This window comes from Schistosoma mansoni, chromosome W (assembly GCF_000237925.1).
Source record: "Schistosoma mansoni strain Puerto Rico chromosome W, complete genome".
Taxonomy (NCBI): domain Eukaryota; kingdom Metazoa; phylum Platyhelminthes; class Trematoda; order Strigeidida; family Schistosomatidae; genus Schistosoma; species Schistosoma mansoni.
This window is the reverse complement of record NC_031502.1, coordinates 56161539-56184805: the sequence shown is the minus strand read 5'-3', so window position 1 is coordinate 56184805 and position 23267 is coordinate 56161539. Positions and strand designations below refer to the sequence as shown.

General features: G+C 39.6%; 2 protein-coding genes and 1 non-coding gene across 3 annotated transcripts in view; 1 reads left to right on the top strand and 2 right to left on the bottom strand.

Annotated features, from left to right (window-relative positions):
- Window positions 1–8058, bottom strand: part of Smp_162900 (tyrosine kinase) — a gene marked incomplete at both ends in the record, with an annotated part of 78041 nt that extends 69983 nt beyond the window's left edge. The window contains 4 exons of the mRNA XM_018790241.1: window positions 1053–1235; window positions 6170–6313; window positions 6892–7029; window positions 7669–8058. Of these exons, the coding sequence (XP_018655604.1) occupies window positions 1053–1235; window positions 6170–6313; window positions 6892–7029; window positions 7669–8058 (855 nt within the window). The remainder of the gene's footprint in view (window positions 1–1052; window positions 1236–6169; window positions 6314–6891; window positions 7030–7668) is intronic.
- A 4336-nt stretch (window positions 8059–12394) lies between these two features.
- Smp_tRNA_00252_Pseudo_TTG.1.1 lies at window positions 12395–12823 on the bottom strand. Its single transcript has one exon. It is a non-coding gene (tRNA).
- A 6456-nt stretch (window positions 12824–19279) lies between these two features.
- On the top strand, window positions 19280–22205 carry Smp_075560 (putative small nuclear ribonucleoprotein Sm D2; the record flags this gene model as incomplete). Its single annotated transcript, XM_018790240.1, has 2 exons — window positions 19280–19405; window positions 21843–22205. 2 exons carry the CDS (start codon window positions 19280–19282, stop codon window positions 22089–22091), a joined length of 375 nt encoding a protein of 124 aa, XP_018655603.1. The 3' UTR covers window positions 22092–22205.
- Between the last annotated feature and the right edge of the window lie 1062 nt (window positions 22206–23267).

The window sequence follows — 23267 nt, the reverse complement described above, 5'->3', positions numbered from 1 at the left end:
ACTACATAATATGTAAGTCATGGATCGAAATGAAATTGAAACATGATACTGGTAAGATAACTGGCTACTTATTAGAACGAATACAGTAAAACAGTTCAGTTTACTTTTAACCTATTACTAAGAAGCTTGACCGTCTTAAGGTTCGAAATGTATACATCCTCAGTTCATGAGGTCACTGGGTAACACATCGGGCAATTGTATATAACATATAACCTGATACAAATGAGAATCCATCTAATTTTTTTCATTAGCACGTTGAGAGAAAATCAATAGTATTCAGAACTGAGGAAATAAGTTTTCCCAGGTCTTTTTTAGCTAAAAGACAAGATAATTTATTTGCTTATCTAATTTTATTGTATCCCCCCCCTTTCACACACACAAATAATGAATAACACTTATGAAGCATAATTAAGAAAAAAATATAAGAACATAAACAATAAATTGCCCCCAAATACCCTGGTACGGTCGAGAGTAGGGAGAGTCCGCTCTCCCTCTCCAAATGCTCTCATATGGCCACGCGAATATATAGCCTCTGACACAGAAGTCCTACTCACTGCCTTCTCGTTGCACTACTGTTGTTTACGAAATTGAGAGGACGAAAAGCGAAAGTCCGACGCTTTAACCGGGTTGGTGGACACGGAAAGTTCACCTAGGGGAGTTGGAAAACCCTGATTCCAAACCAATGGTTCACATGGGCTCCAGTATCCTGAAAGAACAAATGGCGTATGAACCAATTATTGGTCACCGGCTACCATGGGACTGCATCTCCTCACGATGCTCCACTGACTTGTGGGTTAGACCTTTAGGTCAAAGGCTCCGGGTGTGGCCCCCTAAAAAAACAGTTTTGGCACTTAGGCAGTATCAGAGCCCTCACGCAAATCGAACGAGATTTGTGCGGTGCATATGTATCTGGTGCTTCCTTGTACCAATATTTATGTGTTTAAATAAATAAATAAACACACGCAAATAATGAATAACACTTATGAAGCATAATTAGGAAACAAATATAAGAACATAAACAATAATAACTAATGGTAAATTACTTTACTTACAATTTTTATTACATTTGCATCAATACATACACCAAGAAGTTGAACAATATCTGGATGATCTAGTCTATGCATAATTGATATTTCATTTAAAAAATCACATGTTTCCTCTTCATTCATTTGCTTAATATCCATCATTTTGATAGCAACTTGTAAACCACGTCTTGTATCCGTATGCCAAACACCCTATGAATAAATTCATCATATACATATATATAAATAAAGGATATTATGAAATACAATACAATGAAAACGATATGCTTTAAAGGGGGACATTGTGACTAGTTATCAAGTATAGCCTATTAATGTTATCATGATTATAATTAGGTGAATCTACGTATATTTATCAGTCGAGGCCCGAATCGCTCACCAGTAGCGCGGGTTCGAATTCTTCAAGATTGCAATTGCCCCCGGCAAACAAGTGCTAAGTAGTATGAAACTCGGATTAACCAGATATATATATAATAAACGGAGAAATAAATTAAAACAACGTGTACACTAAAACTAACAGATCTCAGTCTAAGTTATCATACCGTCACAATCATGATGATATCAAGAAAACGAAAACCTAAGTGGGTATGGCAACTCGAAATGATGTACGTACGTACGAAGTTCTACGTTGTGACTGACTGACTGTAGTGGGTGATAAGGAAAAAGTAGATAGAACACATGATGAAAGAAAAGGAAGACACATAAAATAATACAATGTTTGAAATTGGAAGGAACTTAAAGGAAAACAAATAGTGTGTCATTGTAACTGATTTTGAACTATTCTCTAAAACCATCAACAGTTGATTGCGATCATGTGTACGTGCCAATGCAGCTCAAATTTAAGGTACACTTATATCAACATAGCATAGCAACGAAAGGTAGATATCCAAGATAGGACATGAACAAAAACATGCATCAACCAACTTAAACAACGAGTTGGTACAATGTTTATCTAGTACCTTACGTTGAACTTTAATATTCACTATTTGACCAATTTGTTATAATCTAAGCCCAATGACATTTAGATAAACAAGATTGAATCATAGTATTTTTATGTAACTAGCAGTGATATTCAAGACACATAGTTCATCCTATCAAGTACTCGTCACTTGGATTTACCTTAGTTTCAGTATTGCTACACATACTAAGACATAAGCTTAATATCATTCGCCTCAAACACCAAAGAGTTATCAACTGAGCTATCTAACCTTACAATTAGTTACAGTTTTGGAACTTTATGTCTTGTGACAAGAATGATTAAATTAATATTTAATTGAATGTCACTTTATGATGAAAACTTCCTTCTTTCTCAAATAAAACGCTAACCAAAAATAAACAAAGTAATTTATTCGTCTATCTAATTAATCAATAATTATATATAGTTGAAATCATGAGTTAATTGAAGCTAGACCACCATGGAAAACCTGGAAGCACTGGACAGCCGTTTTGTTCTATTGTGGGACTCCTCAGCAGTGATCATCCACGATCCCACCTCACGAGCGAGATTCGAACCCAGAACCTAACCAATGGTCTAGTTGTCAAGCACTCTGACTGATAGGTACTAGGTTCGAATCTCGTGAGGCGGGATCGTGGATGTACACAGCTGAGGAGTCCCACAATATGACGAAACGGTCGTTCAGTGCTTCCAGGTTTTCCATAGTGGTCTAGCTTCAATTGACTCATGATTTCAACTATATAAAATTACTAAAATCTCCACAAAACCCCCTTCTGATAATCAATAATTAATTAAATTATTATTTATGGATAATAATTATATATTCATTGAAATCAACTAATCAATAAATCAATAAATAGGGGGAACATCGATTATCTTATTATAAATAATCGAAAGAATAATATGAACGATAAATAGAGAATTTTAGTTGAGAAGAGACATTTTTTAAAAAAAAAAAGAAAAAATAAGAAAATTGTTGATAAATTTATTAAATTTTCTGGTATGGAAGAGAAAAAAATTTTTTCCTGATTTTTGTAATCAATGAAAAATATAAACAAATATGATTATTATTTCTTATCCTCCCCTCACCCGAAGGAAAATAATCGGAAAACCAAAAAATAATAGATTTATATCCGAAATATATATATATATATATGTACAGACATATAGGCGTATAAGATTGTAGATTAACGTATATTAATGGTTATGAAAATATAGAAAAAAGTGAGTAAATGAGTTTAGACAAATAAAAGTTTGAATATTTTATTAGTTCAGTCAGTCACAATGTAGAAATTCGTACGTACGTACGTACATCAGTTCGAGTTGCCATACCACATTAACACATAGATACAGTTGTCCATTCAAATCCTATAGTGGTAGAAGTAGTAAGAGTATAAGCAGTAATCCGAAAGATTAAGGTTTGAAGATGTTATTGAAGGAGCATAGTGCAGTGAAATAAATTGGAAAAGAGAAAAAAGATAGAAACATGAAGAATTCAGAAAATTAGAATTTGACAGAACACAAAGAGTGGGTGCACCTTCGCCATTGCAAACGATTTTGAGCCATGTCATTCAAGGTCACTAACCATCGGTTGCTATCATCTCGCGAATCCCAAACAGGTAGTCTACACCTACCAGCATGGCTCAGTTCAATTGTCAATGACTTCATCGATTTGTGCCACGTTTTGGTCTGGTCACCCTTAGCTTTCTTCCAACCTACACCATAAAACATCGCACGTCGGGGCAGTCGGTGGTTGGTCATACGTAACATGGCTCCCAATCATCTCAACTGATGAAGTCTCACTACTTCATCAATCGATTTGCCATCCTTACCTAGTTAGTTTTTAAAGGTTTCTGAACTTTGTACTTATTGATGTACATACTACAATATGTATCATGGTAAATTATTTGATAGATAATGAATAATACCATATGATTAATTTGTAAAACACTGTGAATATGATTTGAATTTATAATTGACATGTGTAGAATTAAGAGATTATTAACTGAGTAGTGACTTTTATCTTCATTGTTCATGAAAAATTTGCCCCAAAATGCCCTGGTACAGTCGAGAGTGGGGAGAGTCCGCTCTCTCTCTCCAAATGCTCTCACATGGCCATGCGTAATATAGCCTCTGTTAGGGAAGTCCTACTCACTGCCTTCTCGTTGCATTACTGTTGTTTACGAAATTGAGAGGACGAAAAGTGAATGTCCGACGCTTTAACCGAGTTGGTGGACACGGAACATTCACCTAGGGGAGTTGGAAAACCCTGATTACAAACCAATGGTTCACATGGGCTCCAGTATCTTGAAAGAACAAATGGCGTATGAATCAATTATTGGTCACCGGCTACCATGGGACTGCATCTCCTCACGATGCTCCACTGTCTTGTGGATCAGACCTTACGGTCAAAGGCTCCGGGTGTGGGCCCCTAAGAAAACCACCTGCTTCAGTTTGGGCACCTGGGCAGTATCACAGCCCTCACACAAATCAAATGAGATTTGTGCGGTGCATATGTATCTGGTGCTTCCTTGTACCAATATTTATGTGTTTAAATAAATCAATCAATAATAATAAATGAAAAATTTAGTATCCGAAAAGCAAATAATATTCTCTTGGTTGAATATCATATATCTATGAAAACTTTAATCCCCTAATGTATTCAGTCAGTTAGTTGACTAGTGGTTCCCTCTTGTGAAGCTTAACTTCTCAGAATTTGAGAATTGGTTTCCTGAGGGAAAAAAATCAGGTTTATCATATGAATCTTTCGAATGTTATTCATCAACATAATGATGCTGTCAGAGTGGTAAGTAAATGAGTAGGCTGAATCCTTGAAACATCGGTTAATTGTAAGAAATTAACATCTTGGTCTAACGATTATTAGATAAGAAGTGAAGGCAAAAAATGAATCCAGATAAGCATGAAACGAATGAAATTTAAGCTTTAGAAATATAACTCAAAAGAAATGAATGAGATAAAGAAACAAAAATTCTGTGATTACGCTAAATTTAAAACACAGAGGAAGTTGAAGAATATATGCGATTGTGATGTTTTCTGAGAGCCATGTTACTTAGCATTTCAAACAATAGATTACGATTATTTTGTGGATCCAAACAAGGAAACTTGCACTACTTTTCAGGTTTCACACCAATAGCCAATAAATTTATGGGCTTATACTGTACCTTCGTTTGTTTAACCATAGCTTTCTTTGAACCTACTCCTACTCTAGCCAGAATCGCACGCTCGCATGGGCATATGTAGCACGTCGCGATGACCTTGGCTACTTGAGGTTTACAGCCTCGTCAACTAAATTATTATTTCTATTTGGATTCTTAAGGATCCATTGACACGTATTTGTTTCACTATGTGAGAACAGTGTTCCCAAAACACTTATGGTGTTACGTGGAACATACACAGACCTGAGTTTTAAAAGCTATTGTTTTACAGTCACAAAGCAACACACAGCAACCTGTTGAGCAGTATACTTACTGCCTCATCAGGAGACGGACATTTCCCGTGGGCCTTAGGTGATGCAAATCGGCAAAAGTCAACTAAGTTTCCTGAATGGGCCGATTTTTTATCAGGCACCAATTCAACAGAGCTTATGAAATTTCCAATAATCACTCGACGGTTAGCCTGTGAAAATGAACCTACGAATACAAGAATTAGACCCTAACTAACGTAGTATAGCAGAATACAATGTTCGTTCATCAAATATATAGGCGGTGAAACAATCTCATTTATTGAACAACATTCTGAACTGGATAAAAGTACATGTTCTTTCTGTTAAACGTAATCTTTACTAAGTAACTACAATCTTTCCGTTAGCAGACTGTGGATTAATAACACCTCTCGATGAGAAAGATCTTGAGATGCTGGAGATTTGCAGCTCAGGTGGGTGATTTTGATGTAGGTTTGTTCTATGAGCTGGATGATTTGGTCGTAGAGCTTTCATCGTCCTTCTGGACGACATCATCAACACAAAATTCGGGTTGAATGAAGATCTCTAAGAGAAAGTTAAATTGTACAGAGATGTAGACAATGTTTTGTGATGAATACCAATCAAAATAAGATACCTATACTTGATGGGACACAACTAAATATAACACACAAAAAAATATTTTCGTATTAGAATAAAGTAGATAATTAGTTGTTTTTTTAATGTTTATATTACCTGAAAAACTTTTCCAAACTCTCCCTCACCAAGACTACTTCCAATTTCAAGTTCATTCGATTGAATAACCCGATAATTTGTATTTCCATTGATGGTCAAATTATTTAAATCGTCTGTTAAACACTTATTACTACCATCATGACACTTAGAATTTTTTGTAAGTAATAGTGTACGTTGTTTTGAATCACCATCTTCAGATGTTGGTGTACTATCTAATGAAATGGATAATACATTGAGATTACGAGATGACAATCCATCCAATGTATCTTTGAGTCGTGGCGATACACAGCGACCACTAGTGGATCGAGCTAAGCGCTAAACAAAAAAAGGAGAATGAAAAAGGTTATTTTTCTGGAAGAGAAGTGATAATTAAACCTTGATAGCAATTAGGAATTCTTGGATTTTATTGCTTCAGTCAGCCGTAATTTAAAGTACTTTATGAGGTCTATAGATAGGGTGATCACTATGAATTTTGTTTCGTTAACATTATGGTACAATCCACCAAGCTTTAAATAACTAGAGATAATTGTTAGAATTTGTTAGAGTTAGCTACAATAAAACATTTCGGAGGGGATAATCATACAGCAAATAAGGGTAGGGATGTGTGTGATTATCAACAAAGTACCGTTTGCTAAGAAATATTGAATAAGAAAATACAACACAAAAAAGTTATGTGTTGATGTTCAATTATTTCTAACTATAATCCCTCAAGTTAAACGAACCTTTCTTAGCTTTCCCATAGCAGTTTGCGGACATTCTCGTTTGAAATGTTTACGTAAACGTCGTTGTTCTGGTCGACTGAAACCTAGTTCTGCAAGATCAGAATCTTCAACATATTTAATTTGTTGAACTGAACGGATCTGTAAAAGTAAAAAAAAAGTAGTGAACTATGAAGAAAATCATCCTGATAAATAGGATATTGATTAAAATGACACTATACATTTCATGGATTTGATTTGAATAGCAAACTAAAAATATACAAACATCTGTTTTATTTTGTATAGGTAGCAAGGTGATGTTTCCAGACTGTAGGAAAGTCGATTTTCCGCCTGAAAATATAGGATTAGGTTTGTTAATTGAGGTGCATTTGTTCACCCAAATCAATGACTATGTTAACGTCCTTGTATTAGTCTAAGTTAAACTTATTTGGTGAAGACCAGAAATACTGCTCGAAAGTATATGAAATGAAGTCCGAATTTGTGTTCTAGTAACTGAAAACCGGCTAATTAAACTACCGAGTCACAGCTTCACTATCCATTCATTTATTTAATTATGGTATACATTGCAGAACGATGGATACTACTGTAAATTTTTGAACACTTGATCTATGTATTTTGTGTTGAATTAAAGTTTAATAGAAATTATAACTTTAAATATAAAAGAGAATTCAGTGTTTTCTAGATGAGTATCAATGAACTTGGATATGATCGGGTGTGCAGTATCGAAGTGGTACATAACTTAAAATGCTACTTTTACCATTTTAAAGAAAGTTGACTAACCTTTAAATGACGAGTAAGTACGGAGTAATAGTGGTCTAGTTCTGCATCCTTTAGGAATTCATATAGATCCTTTTCTGAAGGTTGTTGCTTATCTTGATTAGAAAGATTTAAGAATGATGGAGGCGGATTTTTCAGCACAGTGCATCCTAAAGGCATGACCGGATACTGTCTCTGTTCCCACACCTCTCCTATAGTACCTCTTGTTGCAGTTGTTGCTAAACTTAGTGAATCAGACAATGTATCTGCACTTGGAGCTGACAGTTTTGAATGACTACAGCCAGTTCTAGAACGATCGCCTCGAAGGCGCTGAGATGTTGATCGTGAACGTAGATTTCCGTTTTCACTGATTATAGGGATGTTAGAAGTCGGTGCCAAAGAGGCAGTCAGCATGCCCAAAGAAGTTGAACGATAAATTTATTATACTTCAGAAACCTAATTCAATAAAAGGATGAAAGGGACAATCAAAGTACTTTCAGAGAACTATGAAAATCCAGAATTATAAAAACAGAAAAGTGAAATAATTTAAAAGCAAGGAAATCTAATTTGGACTTCAACTCCTTACGACCTTATGTTCACATGGTTCATTATGTTTACCGATTGCCCCCAAATGCCTTGGTACGGCCGAGAGTGGGGAGAGTCGGCTCTCCCTCTCAAAATGTTCGCACATGGCCACACGTATACAACCACCGTCAGGGAAGTCCTACTCACTGCCTTTTCACAGTAGACCCCTTGTTTAAGAAATTGAGAAGACGAAAAGCTAATGTCTGGTGCTTTAACCGGGTTGGTGGATTCGCAACATCCACTTAGGGGAGTTGGAAAACCTTAACTCCTAACCGACAGTGCACATGGGTTCCAGGATCTTGATGGAACAAGTGGCATATGGGCCAATTATTGGTCACCGGCTACCATGGGACTGAATCTCCTGGTGTTGCTCCACTGCCTTATGAATTAGACCTTTAGGTCAAAAGCTCGAAGTATGACCCCCTAAGAAAATCATTTGCTTCGATTTGGGCACCTGGGCAGTATCCCAGCCCTCACACAGATCAGATGACTTATGTGACACATCTATTAGGTGCCTCCTTGTACCAACGCTTGTTTAAATAAATAAATATCAACTCAATGTGGAGCCCAGCAAAAAGTGCATTTGTACAATTTCCTCTTCTCCAAACATGTATTAAGACGATTAACGAGAACAAAATCAACGAAACAGAAAGAATGGGGAAACCAGACATAAGAAACAAATAAAAATGAGAAGCGAAAATAATGATACGATACTGTCTTATAAACTCAGAGGAAAATAAAGCCACTGAAACAGATTTGTAAAAGTGTTATCAAACCAGTGATAGGCAACATAGTCTATTCTAGTAAATTGTGGTTCGATATGACTAACGGACTTCTGAACTACCTCAATTGATGAAGGTATACAGTCTAGATAACACTTGCCAATATCACTAAGTACTCTGTCTTGATTTAGTAACAATTATTCTGCTGACGCGCGTCAAAAGAGTGGGTAACAATCCGATAACGGGACTCTTTGTTTTCGTCTATCAATACCAATCAGAACGACTAAATACTTTTTCCTTGTTGCAGAACGCAAAGCGATATTATCACTACTCATCATCTCACATTGCAGCACGTGTGCTATCATGCTTCTAAATCTTGACTCGTTTAGAAGCAACAGTCCAAAGGAAAAAAAGAAAACGTTTGAAATTCATGATCGAATGAACACAAGTTGAGACCACGCATTCCCGGATCCCACAGAATGGTCAACATTTGATATGTCAAACCCGGGCAAATGAAGTAAACTAAGAAAGTGAAACTTCCTAAAATAGAGACTTGAACACCGCAGAGGTACTTACAGCAAGAATCAATGAAGCGATCGACCTATGGTTCTTATTCGAGTTACAAATCAAAGAAAACCCTGACTACAGTTGGTAATAAATGGTCAAAGTCAATCAAAAATTATTTCATATATACATGGCTGAGACAAAAATTATGTTTTACCTCACCTTGACGTTTCTATTCCAGACACAAGGGGGATCTAGTGTTGTTAACATATAACGAAAATACGAAGTCAATTAAAAATAAATGCAAACACAGCGCGCAGCGCAGACCTTCGAGTGTAAACTTCAGTCCTTGAGGTTTAAAGATTCAGATTCAGATTTGTATACTAACGACAGAAGGCCAACGACCTATGTTATTTCTTTTCTAGTATGCTTCTATAAGTGTCTAGTCTTCTTTCGAATAAGTCAATTGAGGTGCGGACACCACTGCTTCTGGTTATAGGTTCCAATAATTGATGATTCGGTGTGAAAACATGTATGCCGCGGATATTTTGTTCGTTCTTGGCCTTCCTACTCTCCCGTTACGTCATCTGGGATTTTCCGATGTATTAGGGAAAAAAGAGAGGATATATTAGGCCCAAAATCATTTTTTAGTATTTTATAGTTAGACCACTCTAGGACAGAGTAAAGAGATCTAGCTTTTCAAGCCGTTCTTTGTATGGTAGACCCCGGGGTTCTGGAACTGCACGGGCGACTATCCTCTGTGCTTTTTCTAGGATATCCAAATCACCATTTAAACGGTGGCTTGCAGACTGAACACGGTTTTTAAGCTTAGTTCTCATTAAGGTTGTGTATACTGTAGTGGACATGGTAGTATCTAACTTGACGAATGTCCATCTTAAATCCTATAGGGCTCTAAACACCTTAGCTGTGACCTCCCGGCAGTGGGCCGTGGCCTTAAGATCATGATTCACTGTCAGCCTCAGATCCTTTTGAGACCGGATCGCATGTACAGGCATTTCTCCTATGCTGTACCTACTTATTTTTGTACCCCTAAAATGCATGTAGACACACTTTGCCGCGTTGATAGGCATCAGCCACTCTTTAGGCCAGTTAATCACATTATTTAAGTCTGCCCGAATCTTGTTCTTCGTTTAGAAGAGGCTTTTGAGTGAAACCTGCCCAAAAATAGTTAGCCATAGCCTCTCCTTTTCCCTGATCATCCTCTGTCATTTAAGATCCACTCCCCGAATTAGGTTGGGAATCCAGTGATGCACTCTCTTTGTGTAATTCATGTACGAGAATAATCTCCTAAGCTTCATGACTACAGATTGGGCTAACTGAATTTCATATTTTCTCTGAGCTTCCCGGATCTTAATTATACACTTATTTTTTACCGACCTTTAGCGTTCCATGGTACTTGCTGTGTCGAGGCTGATGGCGAAGTTCCGAGATTTCTTCTTTTCTCTTAGTAAACGTTGAATATCCCGGTCTATCCAGGGATAATAATAATAATAATTTATTCTCAAATAACAGTTTGTTACATGAGGCATGCCGGTTTACAGGCAAGATCAAATTGTTACAGAAGTACAATTTTCATTGTGAAAAATTATTCAGCTGGGTTGATATTTCATAAGGTATGAGTGTAAATGGATTTCGTAAGGAACATGTCAAAATCACACTTGGCGCACTTTATGGAGGTAGCGTTGCAACATACAGCTGATGGTCGAGAATAGATACATGCGAAGTTTGGAACTTTTAGAAGCTTCAACCTTATATCCCTCCGGAATATCTGAGGCTTTAATAACGGTGTAGGATGAAGTCACTCTTGCCATATCTGTTTTCGGTGGGGTATCTCCAGGGGGCTGAAAAAGGTGTAACAAAAAGGAAGGACGAAAAGCAGAGCACACAATATTCATGGAGAAATAGTATAACCATTTAGTCTTTTTGTCTGTTATTGAAGTACTTATTAGGCAAGAGCATACTAATGTGTTAAAGAAAAATAAGTGTGAACAAGGTATGAGTGGATAAGGAACTGTATAAATAAAGGTAGATCAGAAGGAAGTATGGAATTATGTGTAATTATAAAATAAAGTGCTGAAAACAGTATTCCGATACAAATGACTGTCTCCCTTTACTTTAGAAGCTGTTCGAACTCTCTTTTTTTGTTTTTGGATTTTATAGGGTATAGAGTGGGCTTCGTTTTTAGTCAATTGTCTAGTTTGCTTGTAATAGGGTTACTTGGTAGGAAGCGGAACCAATTCAGCTTTTTTTAACATGATTTAAAGAGGTATTTTGCATGAATAATTTCGCATCAATACCGTTGGTTCGTGACATCCCACTTGGCATAAAGAGCCGTAATTTAACATGTTCTTCCCTACAGACACGAGTGGATTGAGGTGATCTCCCCACCATTATGTCTACTGGTCAGTAACTCCATCTTAAGATGCGGTCTTTCAATCTTTGAGCACCTACAAATTAGAATACAGACACCTCGAATACTATATTTTAATGACTCACTTCTATCACCTTGAACAATCTAAGGTATCTCCTTTAAATGCTTACTTATGCTCAGTCCCATTACAAATTTCGAAATTGCATAACCAACGTAACAAATTGGACTGTAGATATGCCTTCTACTTTCTTGCGAGTATTTAACTCCCGAAGTAAACTGTCGGCTACAACTTTTCAAGAGTTCTTCAAGGAGAAATTTTATTTATTCTAGAGGACTGGGAGAGTATTTCACTACAATGTAATAATATTACTCATTCACTTGTTGATTATACCTAGGTCTTTATCTCAAAGTACGGGTGATCCACTGCAACTAGATTTTGATGCTCGTCAAGCAAAACCTTATTCTTCTCCCTTGGTATTGTTTGTTTGAATCTTCCCATTGATGTTTAGGACTGCAATTGATCAGTCTCTTATTGACATGTGTAAATGCTGTGCGTATTGCCTCGATATAGCCTTAACTCTCCTCTTCCGACCGAAATCATGTGAAAGGTTTGGAAATCTAAAATTTAATAACCAGTAATTACCGCAGGATAACGCTCAGAGAGACTAATCACTATGAATCTCAGAAATCCTAGAGCACCAGCGTTTGTTAAATACTTAAGGTTCCTCAGTTACACACTTCGTGATTCAGATTTATTTATAAACACGAATTTTCGTTGACAGCGACGGCACTGAAGATTCATCTGCTAATTTATTCAGACAGTAACCTGTACGGTGACTTTGTACATTCAGATTTTCAAGAAAGTGTTACCTCTAAGCTGGGAACGTAGTTTTTCCCCCAATGGGTGGTGCAATCCAATCAATGCAAGAAAGGGCTGTAGTGGATGTCGAGTCGAGGACGGACTATGATCACCACTACAATTCGATTACGCGCCCAAAAACGACTTGGTTCCCTTGATAGCCCGTGAATCAGAAGGCTTTACTAGTCCAGATCAAGTATATTTATTGGCGATCTCGTGGTATCGAAATAATGCCGAGACGTGCCAAAGAGTACAAGCGAATAAGCAGTGCGTGAGCAAGCTCGAACCAAACAAGGCGGAAAACGGAACAAGAAGTGAAACTGATACAGTTAAACAAATACAGTAAAACAATCTCTGGTACAATTGGTTACAATAATAATAATTGTTTCTGTTATTCCAATCGTGTTCTTATCGAGACTGGCCGGTCACTACAGGAGCCCCCCGCTAGAAAGGGTTTACACTTTCGATACGTAGCGGTTTCGTTCGTGGGACTGATCGCGAAACGTGCAATTGTAGGACGAAGGCGTTGGCAGAACAGGAAGTGATCGTTGATCCTCGAGTTGCCACCAAAAGTCTTTGACGTAGAACGGTACCAGAAGGAACGTACTGTGTTGATTGTTTGGATTAGCATGGTACACCAGAGTGGTTTGTATCCAGAATCTGAAGGTTGCATTCGTAGAGGTCTGGACCAGAAACGCTGCAGACGTAGGACGAAACCAGATTGAGCCAAGGAACCAGATGCGACCAGGATAACCATGTTCGGGACCAAATGTATATCATACGTATTTGGAGTCAGAGAGATCGACTGAGTGCGTTGACTATAGCGTGGGTGATCAGGCCAGCTTTCGCCAAGATTGACTAAAGTCGACGATACCAGAACAGCGATGGTCAGAGGCGTAGGCTCGGGGTAAACAAAAAAATGAAAGAAAAACAGAAAAGTGTAGCTTTCGTGTAGTATAGGGGTAGATTCCTATACCGTATCCGTAGTTGGTTATGAGGTTAGTCGAGAAAGCGTACGGGTAAGCGTACTCGGCGACCGGAACGTGAGACGGTAGTCTCGTTCGAACCTCGTGAGCCTGCAATCTCATCCGCAGTCAAGGGCGGTGTGGTCTGCAGGTCTGGACGTGAGACGGAAGTCTCGTCCGTAGACGGGGCAGATGACACGTGCTGTTGACTGGGACGTGAGAATGAGGTCTCAGGTGCATCTAGCGTGGGATCCGAAGTAGATGTAGCGATCCCGCCAGAAGCTCTGATGGGTCTCACATTGGGTCTCGGCTTATCAGGTATAGCACTGTCATCGACGTGTGCTGGCTTGAGACGATCAATGCTGACTGTTTCGATGCGGCCACGTCGATCAACCTTGTAGGTCTTTTCGTGACGGGAAATCACGTGAAAAGGTCCTTCGTAAGGCTGTTGTAGAGGTTTGCGTACCGAATCTACTCGTATGAAAACATGTGAACAGGTAGATAACTCTCGAGGGAGAGCGACCTGTCGATGTTGTATACGAGTTGACACCGGAGTCAGTGTTCGCATGAATGCAGACAGTCGTTGGACGTAGTCTGATTCGCCGAACTTAGTGCTGCTCCGTGGTGTGAAAAATTCCCCAGGCAGACGCAATGTCGTGTCGTAAACAAGTTCAGCGGCGGAACATTGAATATCTGCCTTTAGACTCGTTCTGATTCCCAGGAGGACGAGCGGTAGGGTTTCGTACCAATTGTTGTTTTCGTGTACTCGAAGAGCACTTTTAAGTTGGCGATGAAACCGTTCAACTAAACCGTTTGATGCTGGATGGTAGGCGGTAGTGCGTATGCGTTCCGTACCAAGCAGCCGTGTTAGTGAGGAGAATAATGCGGACTCAAATTGTTGTCCTCGGTCAGTCGTGACAGTCGAGGGACAACCGTACATAGCTATCCATCGTTCTACGAAGCGGTGAGCGACTGTCTCCGCCGTAATAGACGTGATGGGAATAGCTTCGGGCCATCTTGTGAAACGATCAATGCATGTGAGTATGTGATCATACCCGTGCGATGGTGGTAATGGTCCTACAATGTCTATGTGAACGTGATCGAAGCGAGCATCAGGCGTAGCGAAAGTGCCAATAGGGGCAGCTACGTGCCTGTGCACTTTTGATCGTTGACATTGTAAACATTGTTTTACCCACATACGGACATCTTTATTCATGGACGGCCAGACGTATCGTGCAGCGATGAGGCGTAGTGTGGCTGCGATACCAGGATGAGATAGACCATGAAGGGCATCAAAGACGAGACGGCGATAAGCGGAGGGTACGATGGGTCGAGGGAGGCCCGTAGCAGAATCGCATAGGATAGAACCTGAGCTAGTAGCTAGGGGTACTTCCCGACACTGAAGGGACGTAGACTGTTGTGCTTCCGTGCATGAAGTATCGTTTGCTTGGGCGGCGGCTGTAGCAGGTAGGTCAAGCATTGGCAAAGTAACTGCATTAAGTTGGATACGTGATAAAGCATCAGCAACACAGTTCGACTCGCCTTTGACGTGACGAAGGTCTGTCGTGAACTGGGAGATATAGTCCAAATGTCTGCACTCTCGTGGTGAGTAGCGGTCAGACTTGGTATGCAGAGCATACGTTAAGGGCTTATGGTCGGTGAATAAGATGAACTTACGACCTTCTACAGCGTGCCGGAAATGTTTGATGGCGCAGTAGGCTGCTAGCAGTTCGCGACCAAAAGCGCTATATCTCGTCTCCGTGGGAGTGAGGCGTCGTGAGAAAAATTCGAGGGGCTGCCAACTACCGGAGATATTCTGTTGCATAACGGCTCCTATGGCGAAATCCGATGCATCAACCGCTATACTGAGCGTGGCTGATGGGTCAGGATGCACGAGAAGTGTGGCTTGAGCTAGGGCCGTTTTGATATCTGAAAATGCAGTACGTGCGGCGTCGTTCCATTCCAGTTTGCGTGGATTACCGCGAAGTAAATCGGTTAACGGTCGTAACTGTTCTGCCGCGTGCGAAATGAAGCGTCGGTAGAAGTTGACCAAACCGAGAAATGCCTTCAGTTCCTTGAGTGTGGACGGTACAGTGTACTCCATTATAGTACGTACTTTATCCTCACAAGGTAGAATACCCTCATGCTTAATAACATGACCTAAGAATTTTATTTCCTTCTTCCCGAGTTCACTCTTGTCGGGGTTGACTATTATTCCATTATCCGAAAGGCGCTGGAATAGTAGCGTCAGGTGTTGATAATGTTCATCTACGTTTGATGATGCGATTAGCAGGTCATCAATATAGACGTGAACAAAATCTAGGTCTCGTACAATGCTATCGATAAACCTTTGGAAAGTTTGAGCAGCATTCCGTAATCCAAATGGCATTCGTAGGAACTCAAATAAACCGAAAGGAGTCGTGATAGCAGTTTTCTCTATATCTTCAAGAGCGACTGGGATCTGGTGATATGCTCGTACCAGATCGATCTTGGAAAAAATTGTCGTGCCCTTGAGTGATGCCGTGATGTCATGTATGTGGGGGATGGGATAGCTATCGAAACGTGTAGCTGTGTTTAACGCTCTGTAGTCTCCGCATGGTCTCCAACTAACCCCATCCTTTTTTCGAACCATGTGGAGAGGTGAGGCCCAAGGACTGTGAGAAGGACGAATAATACCAGTAGCTAGTAAATTGTCAACCTCACGTTTAGCGAAAGCTAATTTGTCCGGTGCCAGTCGGCGAGGTCTTGCCGTGACTGGTGGTCCGCGGGTGACTATGTGGTGTACCACACGATTGGTCACCGATGGAGTCTCCTCGAGAGGCTTAGTCAATTTGGGGAATTTCTGAAATAAAACGTGGAATAAATCGTCACGCGAATGAAATACACCTGTGATTCGGTACGCGTTTGTGTGGGCTTTAGAACCCATAAAGTTGCTGTTCGACGAAGTATCAATTAGCTGCAGCCTACGTGAATCGACTAGCAATTCATAGTGCTGTAGGAAATCGATACCGAGTATAGCTGTGGGAACATCGGCAATGATGAACGTCCAAAGATACTGTCGTCGGTTGCTCAGGTTGACCGTAAGTTGTCGTGTACCATAGGTGGGAATGACTGAGCCATTCGCAGCGCGTAGTCGAAGCATAGTGGCTTGAGACTTACTGTTACCGATAGGTACGACAGAAACTTGGGCACCCGTATCCACAAGGTACCTAGCGTTGGTGCGATAATCGTGCACGTAAAATAAACGGCCAACCTGAGGTGAAGTGCCAGCGAGTACGGCCGCATTTACTCGCCGGCTGAGGAGTTTCCCGCCTTGTATGAGCAGGGTGCTCGACAATGACGGGCACCGGCTCCGAAAGCACGATGAAACCAGCACCAACCTGGACTCGCTTCCGAAACTGCCTTCTGGCGTGGCTTGGAAGATGCCCGCTTGGGGCGAGTCGTTACGGCCTTACGAGATTGTGACCTGGGTCGGGGGGCGTAGGGGGCTGACACATTTGCGCGGTCTCGGAAACTGAGACGAGTATGGATACATCTGTCCCTATCCCCATGAGCCGGAGGTCGTCTAGCATCGAGATCAACGTTAGAACGGGAAGTACTAGCAACCAAATAGTCGTCTTTAGTGTTAACTCGTGCTAGAATCTTATCTGCTATGAGGGCCACCTTGTTGAGCGGGGTGACCTCGAGCAGAGCCGTAAAGGTTGGCTGGACACTGACTGGTAAGGCTTCGAGCCACAACTCTTTGACTATCTCAGAGTCAGCTGTCATGTTTCCTGCAAGGGATTGCAGGCGCGTGAGGTGGTGGCTCGGCTTAGCATCACCCATAGGGTGACGTGCTAAAAGTGTCCTCAATCGTTCCTCTCTTGATGGGAGGAAATGTCGAAGGATGGCATCCTTAAGACGGTCATAAACGTTCGGACTGAGGACAACCTCACGGACAGCGGTTAGGTGATCCCCGGGCAATGATTCCAAAGCGTAGGCGTACTTCTGCCTTTGATTGGTTATGCGGCGGATCTCAAGTTGAGATTCCAGTGCCGCGAACCAGACTTCTGGATCATGAGGGATGAAAGGAACCGGTCGAAAAGTGATAACCTGTATCTCGGAGTCTATCATATCTATGTTATTCTTATCGTTATCTACCATATTAAGTTGCCAAAATATTATATATTGAAAAATATCAATACGAATATATGCAACAGATGTGGATAGATAAATAGACTCACCGGATTGATCTGGTTTGGAGAATTGGCCAAGTTTGACTTGTGCTCGATGGATTGGGTTACCAGCTGTATTGCGTGTTCCAAATACGGCTCACCAGTTGTAGTGGATGTCGAGTCGAGGACGGACTATGATCACCACTACAATTCGATTACGCGCCCAAAAACGACTTGGTTCCCTTGATAGCCCGTGAATCAGAAGGCTTTACTAGTCCAGATCAAGTATATTTATTGGCGATCTCGTGGTATCGAAATAATGCCGAGACGTGCCAAAGAGTACAAGCGAATAAGCAGTGCGTGAGCAAGCTCGAACCAAACAAGGCGGAAAACGGAACAAGAAGTGAAACTGATACAGTTAAACAAATACAGTAAAACAATCTCTGGTACAATTGGTTACAATAATAATAATTGTTTCTGTTATTCCAATCGTGTTCTTATCGAGACTGGCCGGTCACTACAGGGCCATTCAAAGTTTTTAACAGCATACATTCCTTACAAACAGGGAGCATCAGTCAGTCAGTCAGCTACAACGTAGGACCAAGCACATTTATGCATCGGTTCAAGTTGCCATACCTCGTTAGTACAACAAGATGAACACCGGATTCATAGAAGTAGTTAATTTAGTGGTAATATATAAAAGAAAGGTTGTATGTAAGGGTATAGTATAGGAAGGAAGAAAGTTATGAAGCAATTTTAATCTGAAGGTTTAAGGGAAGATAAAGAGTGCGTACACCTGCGCCATTGTGATTGATACTGAGCCATGTCACCTAGAGTCTCCAACCATTGGTTTCGATAGTCACGCGGACTCCAACCAAGTAGTCTGCATCTACCAACAGGGAGCAAAATCCCATTCCTAAAAGATAGATCGAACCGGTTGATTCAAACAGGAACACTAATGAAAAACGGCAACTCGTGAATATTAGGTAGATCAAAAAGCTGTTGTTACATGTAGGGTTATTTGAACTGGTTTCCACATATACATACATACAAAAAGCGATATAACATGTCACAGTCACATCTCTCTAATCTTTCTGCTCTTTACAGGCAGAATGTTTGGAATCTTCAGACGAGCTGAGCTGAACCTTACATTTGGTCCGAGAACGTTTAAGCCCCTTTTTCTTCAGACATATTTCAAAGGAATAGTGAAGTACTTATCACATATGGAATGGCCCTTCAATATAAGCAATCTGGTGCAGCCAGGTGCCTTTAGTTGTTTAATTAAATGTTAAATACAATCAAAAGCTTCTCATTGGCACAAACGGTCCCATAATAACAAACGGATTAAGATAACCGAGATTGCAACGGCGATATTACATTGTATATTGATCTAATTCAAATGACGCTCTCAAAGCTTCGCGCGCTAGAAACAAGTTCAGTCCTTTGACCACGAAATGGCGAAGTCGAGTGCAAAACCACGTACCAACTTAACAGAGGAAGAACTTTATGAGATAGAAAAACAAGAGTTTGAAACTGGTCCTCTTTCTGTGCTGACAAATGCAGTTAAGAACAATACCCAGGTAAGGTGTTTCCTGATGAAGTTGATAGATCATTTAGTCACCAGTATATTTTTTGCTTAAATTCTGACGTACTAGTGAATGTCGAGTATTTTTTTACCACAGGATATTCGCGTCCTATGGTTTAAATTTTTTGTTCTAAAAATGGGTAGTCTTGGTGCTGGTGAACCTTGTTGAAAATGTTTTCTCTGTTAGTCTCTGAGGAATGACTATAATGATCCATCCAGAGTGAAAAATCAATTCTGCAGATATTTTACATCCTCCCGCAACCTGTGAAATATGATGGTGGAGTTATCATTAATAGTAAAGACGGTTAGGTACAGGAAGCAAGAAATAAGGATATTTCTAGGTTCAGGATATAGGAAAGACAGTATTAGTTCACCTGAGTTTTTTTTGAACGGCTCTGTATCAAGTCATTCAAAGCCTGTAACTATTGGTCACAATATTTGCTTGAACCCCAACTAAGTAGTCTGCAATTACCTGTATTACTCAGTCCAATACTCGGTGACTTCTTGGACTCATTTTCTGGCTGGAATTTAGCCTCTTGCAGCATCTTTCCGGTCTACTACACCAATCATCATTTCCTGTCAAGGTAGTCCGTGAGTGGACGTACGTAATATATGTTTCAATCATCTCAGTTGATTATTCATTCCCTCCGATCGAATTACCATATTCATCATGTACTCCATGCCTAACCCCAGCATTACTCAGTGGTCTCAAAATAAGTAAGCAGTACTTCGAAAATACGTCTGGTCGAGTATTACTAACCTGTGACCAAACCCAATTCCTAAAGGTTGTTTCATCTTTAAAGTAGAAGAGTGAACTCCGTAAGCTTATTCTTTAGCTGGTAAACAGACCTAGCCAATGTCACAAATAACACAAGTTGAGGTAGCTAGATGAACTTTTTGAATCCATGCCCGGTTTTTGTCAGGCCTAATAAGGTTTAGTGTGGGTGTGTCCTCACTTTGTTTATTAGACCAGATTGTAGGCTTTGATTTTAGGTCACTGTAACTCATAAGTGTTGTTTCAGTTATCTGTCCTAGGGCAACACTTAAAGGCTCAACTGCTAGCATTCTTTTCCGATTAAAATGAAGTAGGATTTTCTGTCTAACCATTTGTTCTGACCCTCCTCTAAACTAGTCATCCAATAAACTTTGATAAAAATGTCGTGCAAGTGAGTTTTATCTTTGAAATAGCAACACGTGTGTTTACATTGCATCCTGAATTGGTTCAAGTCATCACTCAATAAAATCAAGTATAATTCACATTCCAGATCGTGTGCTATAGATTCCTATGGTCACCAGCAGAATTCGTAGTTGTAACGACTTGTTATTGTTATTTTGCATTCCATAGCTTCATTTTTAATCATGTAAACTTGGTTCATGCACTTCATCTTATTTGTTTTGCTAGACGATGTACTTCCTTGCTTAAAATATTATTGTTGCTCATTGGAAAGTTAAGAATTTACGATTGTTTTGCCCGTCGAATTTCAGGCTTCTAGTATTCAGCTCTGAAGGTTCATTTTATGTAAGAATGCGATAGGATTAACTCCAGTCTGATGGCGTCGTGTAAAATAGTACTTTAGTTGTATTTTCAACCAGGTTTTCTTCAATCCAAAGTTAAATTGCTACATAAAAACTACACAAGTTTCAGTATTACCAGGCCTTATCATAGTGAATACGAATTACTACTGCATGATAAAGATATACTAGAATCTATATTTGAGTTGATCATCGAACTGTTAAGCTCAACAATCGAGCACTCGATTCCCACGGTCACACTTGGATACTGCTACAGCTGCGCAGATTCTAACAACCCATTGGTATCATCATACTTCATAGTGTCATTTATAGCCAGGGACACAAACCTAAACGTAATCACTGAGTTAATCATCATTTTCTCCCTGTTTGCTAAATTTTCAGACTATTGGCAATTTTCGAAAATGCCAAAGTATTAGCTGTGATGGCCTGCCGCTAAACTTTTATCATGGTTTTTAAATGAAAATGCAATTATTCCCGGTGTTTAACAGCGATGACGTTCAAATAGTGAAAATAACATTTGAGACGTACCTTAGTGCCTACCAAAATATACAACTTAACTGTTAAACCGTATCTTGGACCCGGGGCGCATTGTACTATGTATTAAATAGTTGGAGATAATGTGTTCGTTGATGGTTGTAATTTAAATTTTCCAAATTTCTACCGCCTGATGAACAAACATCAGATAACTAGTGAACAGTGTGTAATTAACATTGTGAACTACTGCTGTTTTATTGTTCGATGTAAATGTTAAGACTGTTAGTCTTAAAGATAGAATTTCACCCTGCAGATGCACTAACAATCGTGGGTTTTTTACTGTTTATACTAAACTTCTCAATAATTTACTATGAATAAGTACCAAAGAGTAGTGATAATGTGTGAATCTATTTATATTTGTATAGGTCCTAATCAATTGCCGAAACAATAAAAAACTCTTAGCTCGAGTAAAGGCATTCGACAGACATTGCAATATGGTATTAGAAAATGTCAAAGAAATGTGGACCGAAGTGCCCCGACCAGGCAAAGGTAAAAAGAAGTCCAAGCCGGTAAACAAGGATAGATTTATCAGTAAATTGTTTTTACGTGGTGATTCCGTTATTCTTGTTCTTCGCAACCCTTTGGCTACTGCTGCAGCTGCTCCTAGACCATAAGTATACCCTTGTATCCATATTGTAATTCTGACATGTTTTATAAATAAATCTGAACTAATGTTTTATTTATTTAAAGCATTATTCGTTCTGAAATATATCTAACGTTCTCAGTCTACTGAAAGTTGATTATGTGCATCAGTTCAGGTAACTGACTTAAATTGTTAGTCTTTTTAAGTTAATAAAAGTTTGTCATATCAAAAGAAATGAAGCATAGTTCCTAAAGCGCTATAACTAATACCACTACATGTGATCCTGTGCTTATAATTTTCAAGCTGTAAAATTCTGACCCTACTACCACTAGTAGGACAAGTCACCTGTGATTCATTAGTCGACCAACCAGTGATAAGTTCAATTCATCCACAGTTTAATTTGAACAATAATAAGATGTGTAGAGAAGATAAATTACAATGTTCATCTCATTCATAATTGGGATCCTCCTTAATTATGTCAAGCCGTCTATATCCATGTAACTGTTTGTTATTGTAATTCGTTAAATTTAACCAATAAAAGTTCCGTTATTCTTAAATCCTGGCAAGGCATTCGAGTTCTTATTGCGTCTTCGTTATTAGGTAACTTAAGGGACATGGTCACATCATAAAGTTTGTTGTACTGATCAACATTAATACTATTGTAAGAAGATTTATGTTATCTTAGGCGATTAAAAATTATTCTACTTGTAACTAAAGTTGATGTTTTAATATATGATCATCTATTATTATAAAACAGAAATCTCATTTAAAATCAGCCCCCAAATGCCCTGGTACGGCCGAGAGTGGGGAGAGTCCGCTTTCCTTCTCCAAATGCTCTCACATGGCCATGCGAATATAGCCTCTGCCAAGGAAGTCCTACTCACTACCTTCTCGTGCCACGGGTGTTGTTTACGAAATTGAAAGGACGAAAAGCGAATGTCCGGCGCTTAAACCGGGTTGGTGGACAGCGAAAGTTCACCTAGGGGAGTTGGAAAACCCTGATTCCAAATCAGTGGTGTACATGGGCTCCAGTATCCTGAAGGAACAAATGGCGTATGAATCAATCGTTGGTCACCGACTACCATGGGACTGCATCTCCTCGCGATGCTTCACTGCCTTGTAGATCAGACATTTAGGCCAAAGGCTCGGGGTGTGGCCCCCTAAGAAAACTACCTGCTTTAGTTTGGGCACCAGGGCAGTATCACAG